Genomic DNA, 21,438 nt, shown 5'->3' with positions numbered 1-21,438 from the left:
ATACCATTTTTGTCGGTAATGGCGTCATTTGACCCGCCATCTTGGATCCGCCATCTTTGATTTCACTATTTTTTAAAAAACTCAAGAAATAACGGAAATTAACGCAAAATCAAGACAGAATGCTTATGAAATACACAAATTCATGAATTTCTGCATTTTGATGCAAAAAACTGGAAAAACTACAAAATTATCTCAAAAAAGCTGATTTTTGGTCAAACCTACACGGAATGTGATGGTTGCCAAGGCGACGTCAAAAATGATGGACACAGAATTGACATATCAAATTTCCGCAGAGAATGAAGGAACAGCTACTGAAAGTTTCAGTCATGAAAAAACTTTGAAAAAACCTTATGGTGGTGGTGGTGGTCTGGGAGGGGGTAGGGGGTGGCATCCACCCAAGCCCCCCTTGTACGACCGAGGGTTAAAGACACAAAAGGAAACAAAACTGCCCAGCTTCAGTTAACATAAAGAAAAATGTATCTAAATATATTTTTTAAAACAAACGATAAAATATTGCAAAGATACACTGTATCATGAAAGTCTTGGTCACTAGAATATTCATTTGCAGATAAAAAGTTATCATTCATTCCATTCTTTAGTACGTGTTTGCAAAAGTTTCGATTTTTTTTTATTAAAGCTCTCTTCTGAGAGTAATAAACGCATTTTTTGTCGAATTTCGTGCCAAAAATGCCAATATTCAGTTTGCAAGTAATAGTGCTGATTTTTCCAAAAGGTAATTTTCCCAAGGTTTTCCCCTGCAGCGTATTGACAAAAAATTAGGGAACTTAAAAGCAAACCACGACGACGACGGCAACGAGAATGCTATCAAACGAAAGGTTTAATGAGTAGAACAATGACCGTGCACGTGCGTTATAAATCTTTGTACATTTCTTTGCCGTCCTGTGCAAAATAACAACGTAAACTGACCAGGATTGCGTAGTCTGAGGAACGCGAACAACGACGACTAATTTTCGTCTTTCCATTTGGAACTGAACGTTGTCACTGCACATTTAGCCTGAGCACGCTTTCAGGGTGACTGGCGTACTGAACAATTGCGACGGAAATTCGCTAGTAAAACATAAATTCATTTTTGATTACGCGTTGTCCTCATTTTTGTCGCTGTCGCTGCTTAAGCTCCATGCCAATTTTATTCATTGTGAATGAAATACTTAAAAACACTTAAATTATGTTCCATTGTACATGAATTGTTCATAGATTGCAAATTTCTTCGTTGTTTTCTTGTTCTTAACTGGGACTTTATAATCCATGTGTGTTTTTTTCTTTGTTTCTTCAGGCCGCTCATTTTGGAGAGTGTCGGCGAGAAGTAAAACTTGAAGGCTAAACATCAGTTTTATACTTTAGCGTGTAAGCAGTTTTCCATTTGTGCAATGGTTTCAAAAACAATTTCCCATTTCAGCATTACCAAATCCCTCAACAAAACGTGTATAGGACTCTACTAACCCTTAAGTGAAGCTTCGTCTTTTTACCGGCTTTTCCGAAAGTTGAGATCGCTCAAGTCTCTCGCACACCGGTATCTACAGTAGAAACTACACAGTAATGTAAGTTTGCAAAATGTATGATGAACTTTAAGTAAAGAAGGTCTCGCAATTATCGATGCAATTAGAAATAACCCCCAAAAATGGATGTGCAAACACGAGCCAAATTATGTGATATTACAGCCAGGTGTTACAAATTTGCCATGCGAATGAAATTATTTAGCAACCACAAATGTTTATATTATCATTTTGCTCTTAATTTACTTATCTCAATAAGGATATTGAAAAAGTATAAATGGAAGGACAAGAATATGAACAGTGTCTGAAAAGTTTTGTATGTCAAACCTAGAATACTTTGTGTTATTGTGCAGTAAAGAGTTCCACGTTCGTCAATGACATTCTCTCTAGCAGCTTCTTCAAAAATATACTGATGTGCATCGTATGTGAATGTAGAGATTCAACACTGCCACCGTAGATAGTCGATGATTGTAAATCACTTTTGAAAGCGATACAGAATCAAGATGAAACTCTTGAAAAGGTTTTATTGTCTCGAAAAAGCAAAAAGTCCATGAATTCTAAAAGTGATCAAAATGAAGTTCAAGAAATTAGGAATACCTTTTGCAACCTAAATCATATAGCTTCACGACATACGTGACCTGTCTTAGATATCACTTTCGTAAAAATCGCGGTTTCTTTGGCTAAAACCGCACGGCTAATTGAGTTTTTTAGGGGCATTTAATAATTGTTAGCAGCATCAGCCGATAAATGGGAAGGGCTTGTTAGGAAGGACTTGATTTAAGCTACCGATGTTAGGTCATATAAACATATTATAAAACTTCATTTGATTAGAAAAAGTATTAACTTGAGTCTTCTACGGATTTCAAATTCAGCTTCAAATACACGCCTGACTGCTTAATTAGGTAATATATAGCAAGATTGCACAGGTCTTATGTAATTGCCCCAAGGAGATTTTAATCAACAGTAGATTCGGCAAGAAAGCAAGTTTTGAGAAAATTATAATTTCCTATTTTTCTCCTAACCCTGAGAAAAATCACGCTTTTTCACAACTGTTGAGTTTTCCTGATGTCGAACAATAAAATAAACCCATTCAATGAATTATTTTACTCAAAAGGCTGAAATTATAGTAATGATAATAATAATAATAAAAATTATCTTGATCCCTTGTTATTCTCGCGTGTATTCACTTTCACCACATTGCGTGGCAAACGTCAAAGGAGGGAACAGAGTTAAAAAGAAATTTATGTTGGAAGGCCCTCGACGTGCACAATCTTTTGTTTTGTGCTCATAAACCATGTATGAATTACGTAACTAAAACATTTCTATTGGTTAGTTCCTCGGTCACTTGTAATCAACTATTGTGTTTTGTGTACGTTAACGTATGGTCAAGGCCAAAAAATCGAACAAAAACATGCAACAAAGTACGTACATTGTGGGTTTCATAATCATTTCCACTATTAACTATGACAACAACAACAATTAAAAGAAAAAACAAAAACAAAAAAGCATAAATGTTGTATATACATTAATCGATATATTTTACCTTTTTGTCGGATTTTGGGAGATAATGGCAAAAGTATCACGGTCAATTGACTGATAAGCAACTGTTGTTCTCTTCACACAAGAACTAAAGCCAGTTGAAAAAAACTAGTCTATTGGTCACAGCCTATATGTGCCATCCTTCTGTATCAACACCTGCAAATAAGACAAAACATCATGATCAATATCATAAGCGACTTCATCACGAGACAAAAGACGGTACACTTCACCATTCCTACAGTTTCAGCGATACGGTGCTTTTCAAAAAAGCCTTCCATTTCTCACTTTGAGACAACCTTCAAGCAAGTGAGTAAAAACACGAAAAGGGTAAGTTCTCACGTTTGCTTTTAGTACATAAGGATAAAGGTCAATTCGAGTAATTGTATTGTGATTATTATATTAGACGAAAAAAAAAATACAATATTAAAATAACGGGTGAATTTTATTTACTAGAAGATAATGATTAGCATTGACACATAAGTGAACAGGAAAAGCAAAGACAACATTCAAGAGACAAATGGAGGATATTGCATGACTGCACGGGGATACGAAGTCGATCTTGAAGGTAGTGGGGGTGGGGTTGCGCGGGGGGTGGGATAGGGTCTAAATCACGTTGCAAGGAAAATAGAAAGGTCTTTCTACAATTCACGGAACATAAAATATACATATTACGTAACACGAAAAAAAGTTTTTCATTCGAACTTATATTTAGAAAATCAATGAGAGCATTGCTTTGGTCGCCACCGTAGCCATTTCTCTGCTTTTTATTTCAAAAGCAGCAAAAGAAAAATTGCGTTGCACTGAAGACTAATACAGCAAAATCGAACGATTACCTTTCACGATTAAGCATTGTTTATTACGTAATTACACGAGTCCAAAATAGTAGAAAACGTAATCAAAATAAGAGCTCACGATGAATTAATTTTCTCGTGATTTTTATTTTACTAAACATTACTTATAAAAATAATGGTTCATGGCTTCTGACGAAATCGCGATTCACGAGAAAAAACAATAAACTAAACAAAAAGCAAACAAACAAAAATCAATCAAACAAACAAACAAACAAACAAAAAACAAACAAACAAACAACCAGCCACGGAATTACCCTTTACCACCCTCTATCTTCGGGTGCTGATGGTATTTACTGTCAACACGTGAAGATAAAATGCCTATTCCCAAATGACCACAAACTGGTAATTTATCTATCATAGCTTTTACACGTGTACAATTATATGTTTATGATGGTCATGTTTACATTATATGGTGTTTATTATATGAGATGTTTATCGGTATGTTTACAACTTAACTGGTAGAAAAGATTACAGAACAAATAATAATTTACATACAGATATACAATAAAATAAATAATTAAATGGATAAATAGGCCACAGAATGGTAACATGAAAATAGCAAAATATACCAAATATTACTGAAATTAATTAGCAGAAATTAATAGAGATTGTTGTTGCTGTCGTTGTTGTGGAAACCTAAGATGCGACCGAAATTTTGGCTGTCGACGAAATTAATGAAAGAGCCTTGCTATCATAGGGCAATGGTTATGAAGCCCGGCAAACATCAAAGGAGCAAAGTTGTCAATATTTATTTTGAAGGTCTACGACCGTCCACAATCTTTTGTTTTGCACTCATACACGTGCGTCAATTACGTAACCAAAACGTTTCCATTGGTTAGTTCCTCAGTCAGAAGTAAACAACTATTGCAACAAGCAACAAAAAACGTTGTCGGGTTTCATAACAATTCCCGCCTATTAACTATGATCTATTTCAGTACCACATGAAAGGTCTGCTCAATAATGCTCAATATTGAATGATCACACCAAGGTTTCTACTCTAGACGTTAACAGTGAGATTTCCTTGCAAATCCCCATGGGCGAAATCACTGGTAGCAACTAATTTTAACCCTGCGCTCAAGTAAGGTTTCCGGTGTAGTGTTCTAGAGTTGAAAAACTTAAGACTTGTTTATCGAGGTATCGAGAATTCCCTTCAGAAGAAACCAAATATATAATTCCATCACAATACCTTATCCTTCAATTCCTTGAAATAATAAATAACATTTTTAGTCTTGTTTGGCTGAACATAAGGGCCAAAGGTGTTCGAGGTAGCGGAAGTGACATGACAAAATTGGAAGGAACTGGAATTGAAACTATTGACCACAAAAATGCTGCCAAAGCTTGCGATGATTGAAAAACGTTCTCGGAGGCGATTTTTTGGTAGCCGTGTATCCGATGTAAATCTCGATAAATCCACGACAATCCAGCTTCATTTTGGAGAAATATACCACAATTGTGTAACTTAGCAATATCGAAATACAATTCTATCTCATAGTGGTTTTCGTTAACAAAAATGATGTAGACAGAGCTAATAACTGGTTCTTGAAATTCCCCTCTGAACTCAGAACAAAGGTTGCGATGTACTTTTGAGCTAAAATTAGTCTTTAAAAGTCTAATTATAAAACAGTAGATAGATTTTAATGGATGAAATGCTGTCAGAAAAAAAATGTGTTTACATGCTTACGACACTGGAAGCACAATGAATGCTGAATAACTGAAAGGTCATTCCAGATTTCGCAACTCACGAGACACAAATTCCTGTCTTCAGTTATTACTAAATTCCTGACGGCACACTGTTAAAAGTCACGATATCAAAAAGGTATATGTCGAGACACATCTGCATCTTGAAAGTTATCCCAAACAGAGTACGAAGTTCAGACTACACCTCTCAAACTTAAATTTTCTCATTGTCGACTTTCCCGCGAGAGTATTTTTTGGAGCGTGATGTCCAAAAAGTAGACATTCACAAACTTGCGAGTGGGTTTTTCTAATTGGTCTGACAATGCCTCGCTCCACGACAGTTGGAGAAGCGACATCTGTCACCTCATGTGTCTAAGTTTTGTTCTGTTGCGACACGTATGAATCCTTTCCATTGTAAATTCATTCTTTCTGCAGGAGAATTCGAAAACAGGGCTTGAAGACGGCCCTCATTAACGCCCACGGAAACGCCCCCAGCAACTCAAGTGACGTGTTCGATCCTGTCATGCGAGGACCAATTAGATTGGAGTATTAAAGCCAGCGGTCTAAATATGCTGTTCTTGATACCTGCTAAATAAAAGGGGGCTTTGCAGAATCGTCAAAGTATTTTAACTGCGACAGAAGCAGCTTATGATCTAAGGAAATCGGGCAAAGGTGTGCAGAGAAACAGCAGGTCCGACCACAAACTCCGAAAAGGTAAGTGTTGACTATATTTTGTAAGTTTAATCTCATTTAATTTTGTCGAAGCCATTTACGACCACAAAATTCCATTTTGTTGCGACTGACAGGGTGACCCAAAAGGAGCGTTAGACTTAACTATTTTCTATTACGTTAAATCAGTTCATATGAAGTTGTTGTTTGCATAAAAGGGAGAGTGTAATAGGAACAGACCAGGAAGTGAAGTAATCAAAGCACATTTATGAGAACATAGAAGATGAAGAAAGGTCAATGTTTTCAGTGGATTTCCAACGTTCCTTATAAGTCATAAAATCTCTCGAAAATTGAGAAACTCAGCTTGCAATTTCTGGAATCTTGTTTCTGCTTTGATGTCGACTTCAATCTTTGAATATATACAATGTACTCAAACCGTAGTAGCTAACTATTTTACAACATTGTATCTACAAGAACAAACTATTGCAATTGCAGACCAGGTTTCTAACGCTTTGCATACCGTATCTGTGTTCCATATTTGCCATCTGGAAACTTCTTCCTCGTCATCAACTATGAAATGTTTTATTTTATTTTTCCGGATCCGATCTTACTAAGTTATCGGCACCTCGTTCGAAACTTTTTTCTCCCTTGTTATTACATAACCTGGCAATAGGGAGCTTATCAGAGCTCCGGCATGATGCGACATCGTACCTCGTTCGAGGACATATCTACCATGGTCGAAAATGACAATTTCCTTTTTCACACCATCGTGTCACCCTTTGCAGAAAAGGTACCTACAGCGGTCCTTTGACTGTACTATGTTTTCGCCCTTCATTAAATATGTAATTAGCCGTTTTGGTCATTTTAACAACAAAGTGCTGACACAAATTAACACCGCGTAAACATGCTTTCTTAATTTTCTTTAACTGTCATTGACTGTTGGAGAGCCGCGATAAATAGAAACCAACACCGTCTTAATTGATCCCTGACGTGTAAATTAGTTTCCTGTGCACAACCAGAGCTCTTTAAACAGACAATTCAAGACAATTACATGCAGAAATAACAATATTGTCCTACATAGGTGCTACCACTTTTCGCGGGAACTAAAACGTCGACCATTCGAGGACCAAGTTGACAGGCAGGAAATTGCTCAAATTGTCACCTGTCTTCGCTATCGCCGGTTGATGATGACGGAAGGGAATCGATTTCAGGCGTTCTCATTTCTCACTGTAACCACATAAAATGCCCAAAAATTATCTTGCATTTCATGCCAAATTCCATCACGTCCATTCAAAGAAATACTATTTCATGGTTATGTTGGCTGGTTTCCTTAAGTTGCTTAGGTTCTTAAGGCTGCATATCTCTAGGAGTGGATCTAAAAGTGTTACAATGAATTTAATTGCCGTAAGGATGAGGATCTTTTAAGTTTATTTGTCCCTGGGGTTTCCTATATCCTGCGGACCCCAAGGACCTTCCGTCTGTTATGGCGTACGACAGCAAAAAGTATTACAACGAATTTAATTGCCGTAAGGATGAGAAGTTTTTAAGTTTATTTGTCCCTGGGGCTTCCTATATCCTACAGACCCCGAGGACCTTCCGTCTGTTGTGGCTTACAACAGCAAATAGGAAATCCGTCACTGTTGCACAGGCTATGCTTAGTACTGTAATATATCACTTTTTTTCCTCCAGCGACATATGCAAAAATTCCACAGATAATTGAGCCGTTCAGTGCAGGTTTACAAGAAGCGTTGTAACTGTTTTCGCAGAATAAGACAGCAATTGTGAGCTTCACTACCTCTTGTCTTCTTAAAACCTAAAAGGGATGTAAAACGATTACTTGAAGGGACCATCTCCTCATAGTTAAAGAACCAAGTCCATTTTGACTCAAGAGAGGGGAAAAAAAGACAAAAAATAACAAGAAGGGTGTAATTAAAATTAATTGATTCGAAGAGACCCTCCAGTATGTAACAAACTGCAAAAACCAGTTTGAGTTTTCATGATAATAGCCCTAATGAGGTCAAGTGTGAAGCGTTGAATTTTCTGAATTCTGTCCGTCAACCTTCAAAGTCTTCAAATGCATTAAGGTCAACGGGTAAAACGAGAACAGTTTTACCACCAGCCGTCAAGACTCTCCGCTGTCAGTGACAGTCTTCTTTGAAGGTTGCAGATGTCCATCAGCTCCCTGTATAAATTTCACATTATAAAAGGAAGGTTAACAAAGGAACTTGTCTTGAAATTGCACTGGAAATTTGAAATTTCCTTTCTGGTCCTTCTGGTGTGGCTAAAAATACTAAGAGGACATGAATATCATCAGTTCTTGGCTTTTTTATAATTGAAACCCTGATGTCTGAAGCGTCCATTCTTGTCATCTAACTTGGCTGGATGTCAAGATACGATCTCTATCGAAGCCTTAACGTTACTTTGTTGAGTAATGTCGGCCGCTTTTTTCCTATTTTAAGCAGCAGCGGATACCACTTTTCTATAAATATACAGTACAAATTCCGCATTTCTCTCACATGTTTCAAAAGCCAAAGCCCTGCTGAATGACAGGCAGTATTTATAGTTACTCAAAGTAATTGACGATGAGTGATTTAAATTGTTGCCGACGTAAGTTACAGAAACAGCTTCCAAACCGCAGAGATATGCTGGCTAGATGTGCTCGTAGTCACGCTTTTTTTTCTTCTGGACTTGAAGCAACAACAACAACAACTTACGCATAATCTCAAATTACTGACAAACAAATATGAAAGTTTTCATCTCACACTAGGATTTTCAAAGTTAAGACCACCTCGAAAAGCACAATAATTCACACAGAAGACAAATAATTGAACGGTTGAATGGCCACACGCTTGGTCGGTCTCCTGGCAAGCAAAATATTATTAACAGAGGACCAGTTATTAGGAAAGGTCACCAAAATATTACACCTTGATGTTTTCATGCGGATGTTATAGTCTAGCGGAAGAAAGGTAAACGCGGCTTCCTAAAATATTATGAATGCTTAATAGTTTCATAATAATAAGTTGGAGATCAAATTTGAATTCCTCATTTGTTGTTCAGCCGAATGAGGAAGTGAATGTCTAAAAAGCTACTCATATAATTGCAAAAAACCATTGTTTCTAAATAAGGAACTACTAGCATTTCAGTATCTTGAGAATTCAACTCTTTTACCAATCCCTCGTCGAAAGAGGCGAAATAAACATCTAAAGCTTAAGGTTTTCTATAGTAAGTTTCCATTCGATTACTTCCGTAATGCTGTTCAGGAACAATTCACATATTTATCAATATGTGAACTGCCAACGCGAAGGTTAATGGGGAGGAAACAGATTCCAGCTACATTCCACTGATAAACCTGGAAAATGCTTTTTACACGTAAACAGTGAGCTGCAACAATACATATTGTTCTAACAAGAAATACTGAAGGATACTACGCATACTACTTTTTGTTCTGGTTTGAAGTTTATTCTAAGTGAACAACCCGGTAAGGGAGCGCTGATTATTCTACTGATGCATACGTTTCGTGTTTCTTTGTACATACAGAAGGCATAATTGACACAAGAACATTTCCTTGTGATCAAATTTTTGATGCGTTGTAACTTTTCGTCCAATCATCATCAACAGTCCAAGCTCTCCTCTGGGAGAATAGCGCCATTGTCTTGTGTCCACCAATCTGCTCTGTCTGTCGCAGGGGAGCGACAGCTTCATTCCGAGTGGCAAAACCCATCTTCTTCTGAGTTTTCTTCTTGTTTTCGTTCAATAGCGTTGTCGAAAATGGGGCCAGCATTCATGCTGACGTTCTTCGCCTTGGCTTGTCTTGTGGTCAGCTTCATCAAGGGTGCACCACTTGTTCGATCAGAAGCACTGGCCATTGGAAAAGATTCCAGAACTCATGATCACGAGGTGAAAACAATAGTTAAGTGTAATCCATGAGATTCATCGCTCCGCAGTAAATACTACTCACAAACTTCCTGAATAAATTTCAATGATCTCATTTCATGGTACAAGATATATAAGATATTTACTTGTTGTCTCCATTCTGCTTTTAAAGAAAGTATTATCGTGTACATTGTTATATTGACAAGGTCTTGTCTTGAAACAATAGAGCATCAACTTTGGAAGAATCTCCCAGCAGTCAGACAAAAATTGTATCGATAGATTTGATTCAAAAGACAACACTACAGAGTTGTCGTGAACTTAATTGAATTCAGACATGCATTATTTTCAAGCCTCGATTTTAATTTTCCTTCCTAGAATCCCAAATTTACGAATTACATCAAGAAGCTCATAAAGGGATGGCGAGTAAAAGAAGTTATGAATAAAGAAGGAGAGAGCCAGCCTAAAGAAGGGCTAAAAACGGAAATCCAAGTAAACGATGCAAAGCGCAAAGGACTCGTAACTAAGGAACGTTTTGTGAGACACGCTGCACGTTGTTATAATTCATGGAGTAGATGCTTCAAAAAATCAAGACGAAAGCAAAAGGAGACTAGAAACCAGAGGACTGAAAACGGAGAAGGTAAATGCATGCCCTCCTATTTTTATTGCCCATAGGAAGGAATAGTAATAATAATATTGCTAAGGAATACTACGCTGCACCCTAAACAGAAATCCGATTCATTAATGAACAAAAAGAGTTATAACATCGTAATAGAATGCCAGGTGGAAAAAAAAAAAAGGAAAAAAATAAATAAAACGAGATTAGTTAATGCAGGGAACAATACCGTATCCAAATAGATTCTCATTCTTCTCATAACAATCTGAGCCATTGCCAACGCATAATAAATTATATCATCTGAAGAGCCTGCTAACAAAGAAAGAAAATCTGAGTCGATTTTAGCGATACATAGATACGTCTTAAACCAATTTCTGATCAAGTAGATTACCCTTGCACCTCGATAAAATGTTAGTGAAACGTACCTTTGCAAAGAAAGCTGAAATGGATAAATGGCTATATTTTATACCATGTGCTTCATTTTTGGCTCATTGTTTTATTGCTAAATGTCTTTGCTCCGAATTCTCAATTGACTGTATTCCTTAATATTCTCACAGGCTCCTCTACGCAGAATAGTGATTGATGCTGCAAACTTCGACTGCGGCACAGAAACTGCCAAGGACGTGAAAACTGAAAGATACCCACTTCGTTTGAGAAGAAAAAGTTTGACAAGCAATTATCTTTCGTATCTCTTTTATTTTCTTTGCTATTGTTATTTTTTATATTAAGTCTATAGTCCTACCAAGTTATTTTACAAGGCATCATGCAGACCCTTACGTTTGCCAGTGAAGCCTTCTTCGCTATGTCTGTGAGTTCGAGGTACAACACTGAGTATAAGCAATTTATACTACAACCATTAGGAATCCTCGATTCGAAATTTTAGTTTAAATGCTCAAAATGATAGCTCAACAGCAACCTCTAGTTCAACTCAGTATACACCCTTTCCATAAATGGCTGCCAATGAAAAAATTATTTTGTATGCATTTAAATTAGCTGCACTAAACTCGTTTGTGAGCAAAAATTGTTTTGAATTGTCAACTCAAAAACGAAGTTAGTCAGACTAATTTTAATACTTACAAGAGAATTTATAATTGGCAGCCATTTATGAAAAGGGTCTATATGACTATGCAACCGACGAATACGCAAAAGAGACTCGCACGAAATATATGGGAAACCAGTAGCTTGTGACTCATACCAGAGTAAATGACAAGCCTTTTATATACATTTTTTGCGCATACCATGCAAGCTCCCTTTGAGCTGAGAAACAAGAACATTAAATGAATTGATGCTTCTATCGTACTGACAATAGATCGCCCAAGGTTGTTGCTCTTGTGATCGTTTTTGCATTTCTGGGTGTCCGAACTAACCCTTTCCTTCCAAACGTTGTTATCAGAATCAAGCTGGACAGCCCTAGTAAAAATCTGGACTTTGTACCCGTCGCCTTCGATGGCATCTGTCTGCCGTTGGCTGAGTTATGACATTAAAAGTTTCTCAAGAGAGCGAGTAAAAAGATGAACAGATATCCCTTTATAGCCAAGAATTTTCGGTATTCTAAGCACTTGTACAGAATGGTTAAGGCCGATAACACTGACCGGCTAATAACAAACACGTCTAATGTGCAAACGAATGAATTCAAATAACCTTAGTATAATGGAATATGGAGGCAATCACCAATGGCGTAACGGTGGATCATCTGGGCCGCAATGGATGGTCGGTGACTTTTGACTTGCTTTTGAATTCCATAACTATACCTAGTTGTGTAGACGAAGTTTGAGCTAACTAAAAAGCCAAGGAAAAGTTTCTGAATCATTCTTATAGATGAACCGAGGCGAGGAATTCAGTGAAATCTTGACCAACGTCCACCATCCGTTGGTAGCTTCCTCACTAAGTATTGCTCAGTGTTGTATTTTCCTTACGGACTAAAATCGCTATTGATTTTTTTTTTCCGCATAGAGACTACTTTGTAAATAAAAGAGTAAAGCAAAACTTAGCCTAGTTCCTCGAATTCGTGTTATAACATAGCTAGTATATCCGTGGGATCTGAATCAATAGCACTACTGTGCATCATGACGCAGTCATAACAACATTTAACAGCGACACTCCGTGCTCCATAAAATCTTCAAATGACCGTGCAAATAGCCGCACTAACTAGACTTTATCCCTATCTCAAAGCGAGAGAAAAATCCATGTTCATTACGAAAATGTTTAGCTATGGTGAAGGTCTTTTGTTGGCGATTTTTTGGCCCCTCAGTCACCGAACAAACTGAAAACGGAGCAGAGAGAGTCGTTTTATATGTGGTACGGACAAAAATGAATTTGATTTCATCATCGAAAAAAGTTCTGTTTTAATTTTGTTCTCGTTTGTTCCCGATCGTTGTGGCTATGTTATGAAGAATTGGATCATGTTTCTAGCTGTGTGTCTTTCGAGTTGTGGATCAATACACTCTGGAGTTGGAATAGCACTTAAGAAGGTAGACTGAGCAGCTCCTGGCTGTATCTCGAGCAGTTCTTACGCTTCTCTCTTGCTCTCCAAAACTCCCGTGTGGATCCATAACTCGATAGAAGCTCGCTAAGCTGAAGCAATTGTTATTTTTTGATGAGAGAGTTGCCATGTGCCATTGATGAAATCCCCGAATCGATAGTACATCAGAACGTGCTATATCAAGCTGCTCATGCACTTCTGCTCACTGCAGCAGTCACTTCAGTTCCTTTCAATATCGTTTTGTATCATACATTTTACATGTTAAACTTACTTATTCAACATTTATACCTTCTAAGATGGTAAAAGTAGAATTTAGGAACCACGGCTTGGGCATTGGCCTAACCGATATCAAGCTTTACAATTTATGTACGATGAAACTTATATATATTGTCATGTAATTTACACTGTAAATAATAATTATTAAACAAAACAAAACACTTAAATTGTAACTCTAGCAATTCCGTTACAGGCTTTTGCTACGAAAAACTTCAATTCCAGTTGCTAAAGTAAAAATAAAAGTTGTCTATAAAATGATCTATTATTCACAGTTCAGCTAAAATATTTTTTCATCCTATACTATAAAATGTAGGTCGCATAGTTCGATCCTTGTAATATCATACCCGAGGCCTAAAACATGTTATATATTTGCACAATTTGCTCGTCTGATCCTAGCAACACCCCGACAAACCCAGTCTGTTTTACAGTGTTTACATCAAAATATATATGTACCATGCCTTATATCTTTACAAACGTGTAGTGAGTCTTAGATGTACCTTAGTCCCCTATACTAACCATGCATGGTTTCAAGTTATCGGAAAATTTAAATAACTTTGCCGACCTTCCTTGCAGACGACAAAACGTACCTCTTAATATTAAGGCGACAGACCGGATTCCCGTCCTTGTCCTGCGCCAAACACCCAGAAGTCCAGAGGCTTCGCTTATTACTTCAGCGGGATAACGCTACAGATATCTCGATAGTGTGTGTTGTAGAAAAAGCCCATTCTAAGGTTTCATGCCACTTAAAGACCCACTCTCTATCTCCAGGATGTTTACGAGAAGCGCCGTTATGTCAGAATTCAAGAAGAGATCCTTGTACATTGTTTGCCCCAGGAAGATATAAAATCAGTTACGCACACGTCGTATAGATCTATAAAAAAAACTGGTTTAAAAGACTCACGTAGCAATGATAAAACTGATAAACATTTATAGGGATCGATCGGAAATTATCACGTTCTTTTACGTTTTTCCGGTTAAGGCCATCTTGTGACGCAACTGCTATCAACAGAGAGATCCTTTCTGTTCTTCCAATGAAACCAAATCGATAACACGGAATATCAGAGAAATCAACCGGAAAGAAAATACACTGAATTTCTACGAAGATTACTGGTAGCCGAAAACTAGAGGGAGTTTATCCAGGCCCATGAACATGTTGGGATTCCATCCAACTTTTGTCTTTAAGTTGGAGAGATTTTCATGCCAGGCTTTCTTCTTGTTGCCCATACAAAAAATAATGCGTCTGCTTTATACGTGCATAACTTCATTACATATGTGAGATGATGTCTCCCAACACCTGCTAGCTACGGATCGCAGAAATAAGCTAGAGAGTTCGTGAATCCAATATGTTTTTGGCTCTCAATCTCTCTAATCGTCCCACGTTCGATGCATGCCTTCCGGAATAGAATAACCGGTTGTAGTCACGAATCAAGGAAATGATTGAAAAAATACATAAATAAATAAATAAATAAATAAATAAAAAATGATGACGGAGCGGATTACCAAGTTCTCATTGCCGCCAGTAAGAGCAAAACTGTTGTCAAAAAAGAAACAGGCACGATCCATGCAGGCAGGGGTGAATACACACATTGGAAATATATTTCCGTAGGTGCACGATGAGATTGCACTTTTGGCTCAACATTTCAAGACGGACAAAACAAGGTAGGGAAGTGAAAGAGAAGTCAGTTCCTTCTTTCATTATGACCTATTTTATGACATTTGTAAATGAATTTGTAAACTTTCAGGTTGCGTCAATTCGGATAACAAGATATTTTACGAGCTTCCATTTCGTTAGTCTAGTACTAGTGCTATTAGCACTATCATCCGGCATTAGCAACGTGGCATCAGACAAATACTAACTGAGAAATAGAACGGTCCTTCGAACTGGTTCGAACGAAATCGAAACGAAATACTTCGCCGCTATGTTATTTTACGTCCCGTTCAAAACATATTCCTAAGTGTTCTTCATACATTGTTTAATAACAATATGATTCGCTCAGAAGGCGAATATTCTAGAGTTATAGATGAAATAATTCCGCCTGAGCCTATCCTGAGCATTTGGGATAAAGAGCTACAAGGAGAAAGGTAAATCTTCCTAATGAGTGGTCACTACCGTCTCGTATGAATCTGCATGCAGTTGCCAAGGACAGAAAGAGGAGGATAGAAGAAAAAGACAGTTGTTAAAACAAGTAACAAACTATATATCACGCGCTCCAATCATTTTAGATCACTGCTAAACACCAGCTCATAACTCGTCTGTTTATAACAAAATCTGTAACATGCCACAGATATCTATGATACTATTAATGTCATCGTCCTGTTGTAAACTTCCAGCAATCCTTGAGAGACGTTGCGTTCGTCACAGATTCCTTTTAGACTGAAACATTTGAGCGAAGAAATGAGAAATTTGCGGCCGAGCACTTCACTGGATAGCAAGACCTTACCTCTTCTCCACTGATCGGTTGCAAGTCTCGTTTTGCAGCCGTGTAGGAAACACTTAAAAGCCAAACGGTTGTGATTATTACTCTAAGACCGTTAACTTTGAGTATCACAGTTGGTATATTTGCTACCAGAGTTCATTCGGAGATTTTGCACCAATACTTCTGATAGCAAGTAATTGTCTTAAGAATCACGGCGAGAATATAGCACGACGAGGCAGTCCTATCTTTTGCCGTTCGTAGGTTAACGTTAGAGTTACCCGAGTTTAGACGGTCGATGGCCTAGCAAGTGAAAATTAAGGAAAGTGTTTCTAAATCCTCGCGTAACGGTCATACCTAAAGACCACTGAATATTGTGCAAACGGAAATTATTAGCTACGATTTCCGGTTGTGGTCGTCCTTCGCGACAGCCAGACATAGATATCCTCCGCGCTATCAGTCTAGGAATGAAATCAAATAGTATAGCCTATAGTTTGCCAAAGAAAACGTATTGAGTGCCTGCGTATAATTTGACATCACCGGAAAACAAGATGGCCTGTCTTAGCCCTACGAGAACGCTGTCTTGGAAATGATTAATTATGTACTGAACACGAAAACTGGTTCGCTAGGCATGGTTCGTACGGAAAGCTCAAACCTCGAATACAGCTCCAGATTCTGTAGCCTATGAACAGGCTCCGGCTGGAAGGGTCTGACTGCGGCTTGAAGGACCGAGAAGATACTGACTGAGTTTTCCCGCTTTCTCTTCGCTCCATCCTCGACTAGAGAGCCTGTTAACAGTTTTGCGAGAAACTTTCAAGGCGGTAAACTCTGTAAATCAAGCGGGCAATCCGAAGTCTTGTACCATGTTTACGGATCGAGTAAATGAATAAGTTATAAACAAGATAATAGCAGGAATATCTGCTCAAGAATATATGGTCTAATCTATTTTTTTTGTTCACTTCATGCGTCTATACGTACATCTTTGATCTTGCACTGGATCCTTCTGGGTCAGTTGAACTTTTTAAATGTGACCTAAATGCAAGCAACCGATCTGCAGTCACGAGCTAGCGACTTTGTGAATAAGTAAAGTGAAATCAGAAAGATTATTTTTTTTATATATTGTTCTCTCGTCATCAAGGTGGAACTCCATACCACCACTAAGTTTTATTCTTTGGTTCTTCCTAGCTTTTATTCAGTTGCATCGTTTTGGTATACGTGTTTGCAATCGTTTGTATGTTCTTTTATATCTTTTATCATATCATGAGTTGGGTTATATCAATAAAAAAGAAATTAAAGCACAACAAAGCATTAAAATTGTTTGAAATTTCTTCTATCAACTACCCAGCTTTGTTTCCGTGAAAATTTCTGCCTCAAACTTTGGGTGGATTTCAAAACAAACAGTAAGGAACAGGAACAAGGCAATTTATCATCCAGAATATTTCACTTTAGTAGGTACATCATAAATGTCCATGATTTACTTGCCTGTCTCATTCGACCACACCTAAAGTTCGCGTTAGTTATCCGAAATTGCGAGTTCTAAGTATGCATACACACGGAAGGAAAACTTTGGCATTAAAGGTCACAGCCGTAGAAAAGTATAAAGTTGCATCTAAAAGAAAGCCTTTTGATTACCTCGTCAAAGACCGCTTAATGTTGATTTAAAATTTAAAATATTTACTCATGGACCACACAGTACCGGATTTTGTTTGAGTCTGATTAAAATATGTCTTGTCAAGTAAGATCTATATCTCTAAAAATCTCATACTGAAGTGTCTTAAAATACATTTAGCAAAATAATTTTACGATAAAATTCAATATGCTACACTTGTACTTTTACATACACCTATAAAGAGAGAACTATAATCTCAGTTAACGAACGTCCAGTCTCACTTAGGCCGCCTTATAACTAGGCTCAATCTGTTTGCGCCAGAGCTCAAAACATGGGTTTACTTAGCTCGAATAGGTTCTCAAACTACCGGAACTGGGATTAACATAACATTTATTTACCTCCAAGAGTTAAATCCCGGATTTAAAACATAAAAGGACTTAGAAAGGTCAATACACGTAGAACACGTAATTAAATGGATCAATTTTCTTCCGATTTTTAGGCTTCGTTGCAATTCACAGCTATCAAAAATAACTAAGAGCAAAGTTCAAATTCAAAGTTCACTTATTATTTCATGAAAACCACTAATGAATTGCTTAACCGACCATTCAAGAGAATTTTACGATTAGTCTTCATTGAACCAAAAGACCCAATCGTGGTTTTATTGCACGCTAATCCCAAACCTAAAGATGAAATCTTGATCAGGGCCTCCCAGGGGAGTCACGTGTTCTCTTGATCCCTTAAAAAATTCGCATTTTCCTCATTGCTCCTCGATTATGGATTTCACGAATCCCTTTTTTTAATAGTTCCGAAAGATCAAATTAATCCAGAAAAATATCCCTTGTTCCCTTGAAATAAGAAACCGCGCTCCATTATTTCCCAAATCGCAGGTCAGATTATCAAGTTAGCCTTCATTGCATACATGGTGCTATGTTGCAAAAAACGTTTTCTCCTTTGGGCCCCAAAGTAAGTAAGAAAATTCCATCGACTTAATCCATCATCCCAATCACCTTGAGTGAGGGTTGAAGATTAAAAAAAAAAAAAGAGGGGAACTTAAATGACCCAAATTTATCAATTGCTAATTTCTCTTACTGTGTACTTGAAGGGCAACGCTGTCAACAATTGGTGTATGAATTGAAAGAAATTTACGCAGTCACACACGCCTACCATAATCACGACTCTAGTTGCCCTGTTGTTTACCACTGATTTTCTTTATTTCATATGGTTGCTAAAAATAACTGCTATCTCCTATGTAAAGTATAACTCAGTGTGCCTTAGACCTTGGACAAGCTGCAAGTTAAATTGGCTGCCGCCCCCTGCCACTATACAGATTTAAAAAAATTCGAAATCGAACATCATGTCAATTATGTAGACATGGTCTACCCCAATCATCATCGTGGTTTTTGATCAATTTGGTTGTGGTTTCAATTCCAAGAGCCTCAGGGAAAAAAGGTTGCATCAAACTTTGCAAGCATGCAATATGTCGTGAATAATAACTAGCACGATATCAAACCATACTCAGAAGGAATGTACTGGTCATAAAAATGATATGCAGCCATTATTGTTTGAGTTGAGGCCAGGAAAGGGTTTAAAGTCCAGCCTAAGGTCACTTGGGAAACGTGCAGCTAATCACACATAACTTGTGGCGGCTGTACAACCTTCCAAGAAATGATTCACAGTGTTATCCGCAGTCATTTTGCACTTCACTGGCTACCGGAGCCTTACTTCAGGAATATATTTTCCCTATAGCCAAGTACGTGGTGCGAGCTTATTAACAAGACAAAATAAATCCCCTGGTTGCCATGTACAATTCAAAAGATAAAAGTCTCCGGAAATAAGAATTATGAAAAATTTAGATGGGGCGTGACCTTAAATTGACTAAGTCCCTATTTTTGCACCTACCAAGTTTATTTTAAGTGAAAACGACACACACCAGTACGTCAGTTGTGTAACGGTCTAGGTGCATCTTGAAGCCATGTGGCTGTTACATAATACACCCTTCATAATCCAAGCTTTTTTTTCTATTTTACTACCATGGCTACATGTAGGTGTTTGAGAAAGAAAGCTTCTTGCTGTGGTTTCAGCCGCAAGAACACACTGAATTTACATAAGCTTAGTGAAATCCGTTTACTGCAAGCCTTAAACAAAGTTTTCAACTGTTCTACGTTTACGTAATAGCATAGTGCCGAGGATTTCTATTTCCCAAGGACGATTAAAAAAAAAAAGCTATAGGTCATGGATTGCCTCCAAACTATCACCACCAAAATTACCTAGAGTCTTGGAATGATAAGAATAAGGTTATGAGTTATAAGGTCCAAAAGTCTCTCATTACTCATAAGGAAGCCAAGAAATGTGTTTATTGAGCGACGCTTTTTATGAAGGAACAAAGAACAACAATATTGCTGATTGTCTCTTCAAAAGGGGAGAAATGATGGTCTTTTTTACATAACTCCAACTGTTTTCGTTGTTGTTGTAAAGGACAGAGAAAGGCATGATATGAATTTTGAAGGCGTAACCAAAATTAACGCAAGTTTTTGAGCTGTGATCAATAAATACGACGAACGGTAGAAGTGCATTTATATAAGCAATCCAAAATAGACAAAAAAATGTCTAACAGCATTCTGTTCGTTCTAAGGTGATATCGCATTCTCAGTGCAATCTGCTAAATTACATCCCGTTATTATTGAGACGTTTTGTCTCAAGAAAAGAAGCTGATGTCCGTAATCCAGATAGCATTAAAATTTGAAAAAAAAAATTGTTTTGCGACATCGGCAATGTTTTTGGGGACGGCGGGTCAGTTGATACTGAGAGTCCCTCACAGACACCCATCTTGCGATCAAACTTTCCTTCCTTATTTTTAGCTCCTCCGGCAGCTTCTGTCTGTATCTCGTTTCTCAATGTAATTGTGCATGGTCTCTTTTTTATTTAACCTTTGCTAAGTTGTTAACGATCACTAATGCACAGATTTCATTAGTTTCAATTGTTAAAAATTACGCACAATAACGTTGTTACCGAACTAAGGGAAAAAAACGCATATGCTATTAGAGTCCGTGTGGGAGGCGCGGTGGCCTCATGGTTAGTGCGCTCGTCTCCGGATCAAGCAGTCAAGGTTCTAGCCCTGGCCGGGGACACTGTGTTGCGTTCTTGGGCAAGACACTTTACTCTCACAGTGCCTCTCTCCACCCAGGTGGGTACCGTCGAACTTAATGCTGGGGGTAGCCCTAGCATCACGTCCAGGGTTGAGTAGAAATACTCCTAGTCGCTTCATGCTACAGAAACCGGGATAAACTCCGGCCTGATGGGCCATTTGTCTTATATGCGGACTTTACCTTTAGGTGAGTTCCGCTTCAAAAGAGGAAAACCAAACAAAACAAAACAAAACAAAACAAAGCAAAGCAAAGCAAAGCAAAGCAAAGCAAAGCAAAGCAAAGCAAAGCAAAGCAAAGCAAAGCAAAGCAAAGCAAAGCAAAGCAAAGCAAAGCAAAGCAAAGCAAAGCAAAGCAAAGCAAAGCAAAGCAAAGCAAAGCAAAGCAAAGCAAAGCAAAGCAAAGCAAAGCAAAGCAAAGCAAAGCAAAGCAAAGCAAAGCAAAGCAAAGCAAAGCAAAGCAAAGCAAAGCAAAGCAAAGCAAAGCAAAGCAAAGCAAAGCAAAGCAAAGCAAAGCAAAGCAAAGCAAAGCAAAGCAAAGCAAAGCAAAGCAAAGCAAAGCAAAGCAAAGCAAAGCAAAGCAAAGCAAAGCAAAGCAAAGCAAAGCAAAGCAAAGCAAAGCAAAGCAAAGCAAAGCAAAGCAAAGCAAAGCAAAGCAAAGCAAAGCAAAGCAAAGCAAAGCAAAGCAAAGCAAAGCAAAGCAAAGCAAAGCAAAGCAAAGCAAAGCAAAGCAAAGCAAAGCAAAGCAAAGCAAAGCAAAGCAAAGCAAAGCAAAGCAA

At 37.8% G+C, this 21,438-nt stretch overlaps 2 protein-coding genes and 1 long non-coding RNA gene across 6 annotated transcripts in view; 2 read left to right on the top strand and 1 right to left on the bottom strand.

Annotated features, from left to right (window-relative positions):
* Positions 1-21,438, bottom strand: part of LOC145460235 (uncharacterized) — a 59,395-nt gene that overhangs the window by 16,400 nt on the left and 21,557 nt on the right. For 2 of the 3 annotated variants that reach the window (XR_014039816.1, XR_014039814.1), the window contains exon 1: positions 1,462-3,040. This is a non-coding gene — a long non-coding RNA (uncharacterized LOC145460235). The other variant, XR_014039815.1, reaches the window with a different exon arrangement.
* Positions 9,228-20,974, top strand: LOC145460217 (uncharacterized). 2 transcript variants are annotated; one of them, XM_081444961.1, is made up of 3 exons: positions 9,228-10,147; positions 10,499-10,760; positions 11,294-20,974. In XM_081444961.1, exons 1-3 carry the CDS (start codon positions 9,833-9,835, stop codon positions 11,317-11,319), a joined length of 603 nt encoding a protein of 200 aa, XP_081301087.1. In that variant the 5' UTR covers positions 9,228-9,832; the 3' UTR covers positions 11,320-20,974. The 2 variants fall into 2 exon arrangements, with proteins under 2 accessions (XP_081301087.1, XP_081301085.1); XM_081444959.1 differs by having other exon boundaries at positions 10,499-20,974.
* LOC145460220 (uncharacterized) overlaps positions 15,125-21,438 on the top strand; it is a 30,305-nt gene continuing 23,991 nt past the window's right edge. The window contains exon 1 of the mRNA XM_081444965.1: positions 15,125-15,153. The gene's annotated coding sequence lies outside the window, so the exon portion shown is untranslated. The remainder of the gene's footprint in view (positions 15,154-21,438) is intronic.

Source organism: Orbicella franksi, chromosome 11 (genome assembly GCF_964199315.1).
Source record: "Orbicella franksi chromosome 11, jaOrbFran1.1, whole genome shotgun sequence".
Classification (NCBI taxonomy): domain Eukaryota; kingdom Metazoa; phylum Cnidaria; class Anthozoa; order Scleractinia; family Merulinidae; genus Orbicella; species Orbicella franksi.
Note: the sequence above shows the minus strand (reverse complement) of the source record. Positions and strands in the feature narration are given on the sequence as shown.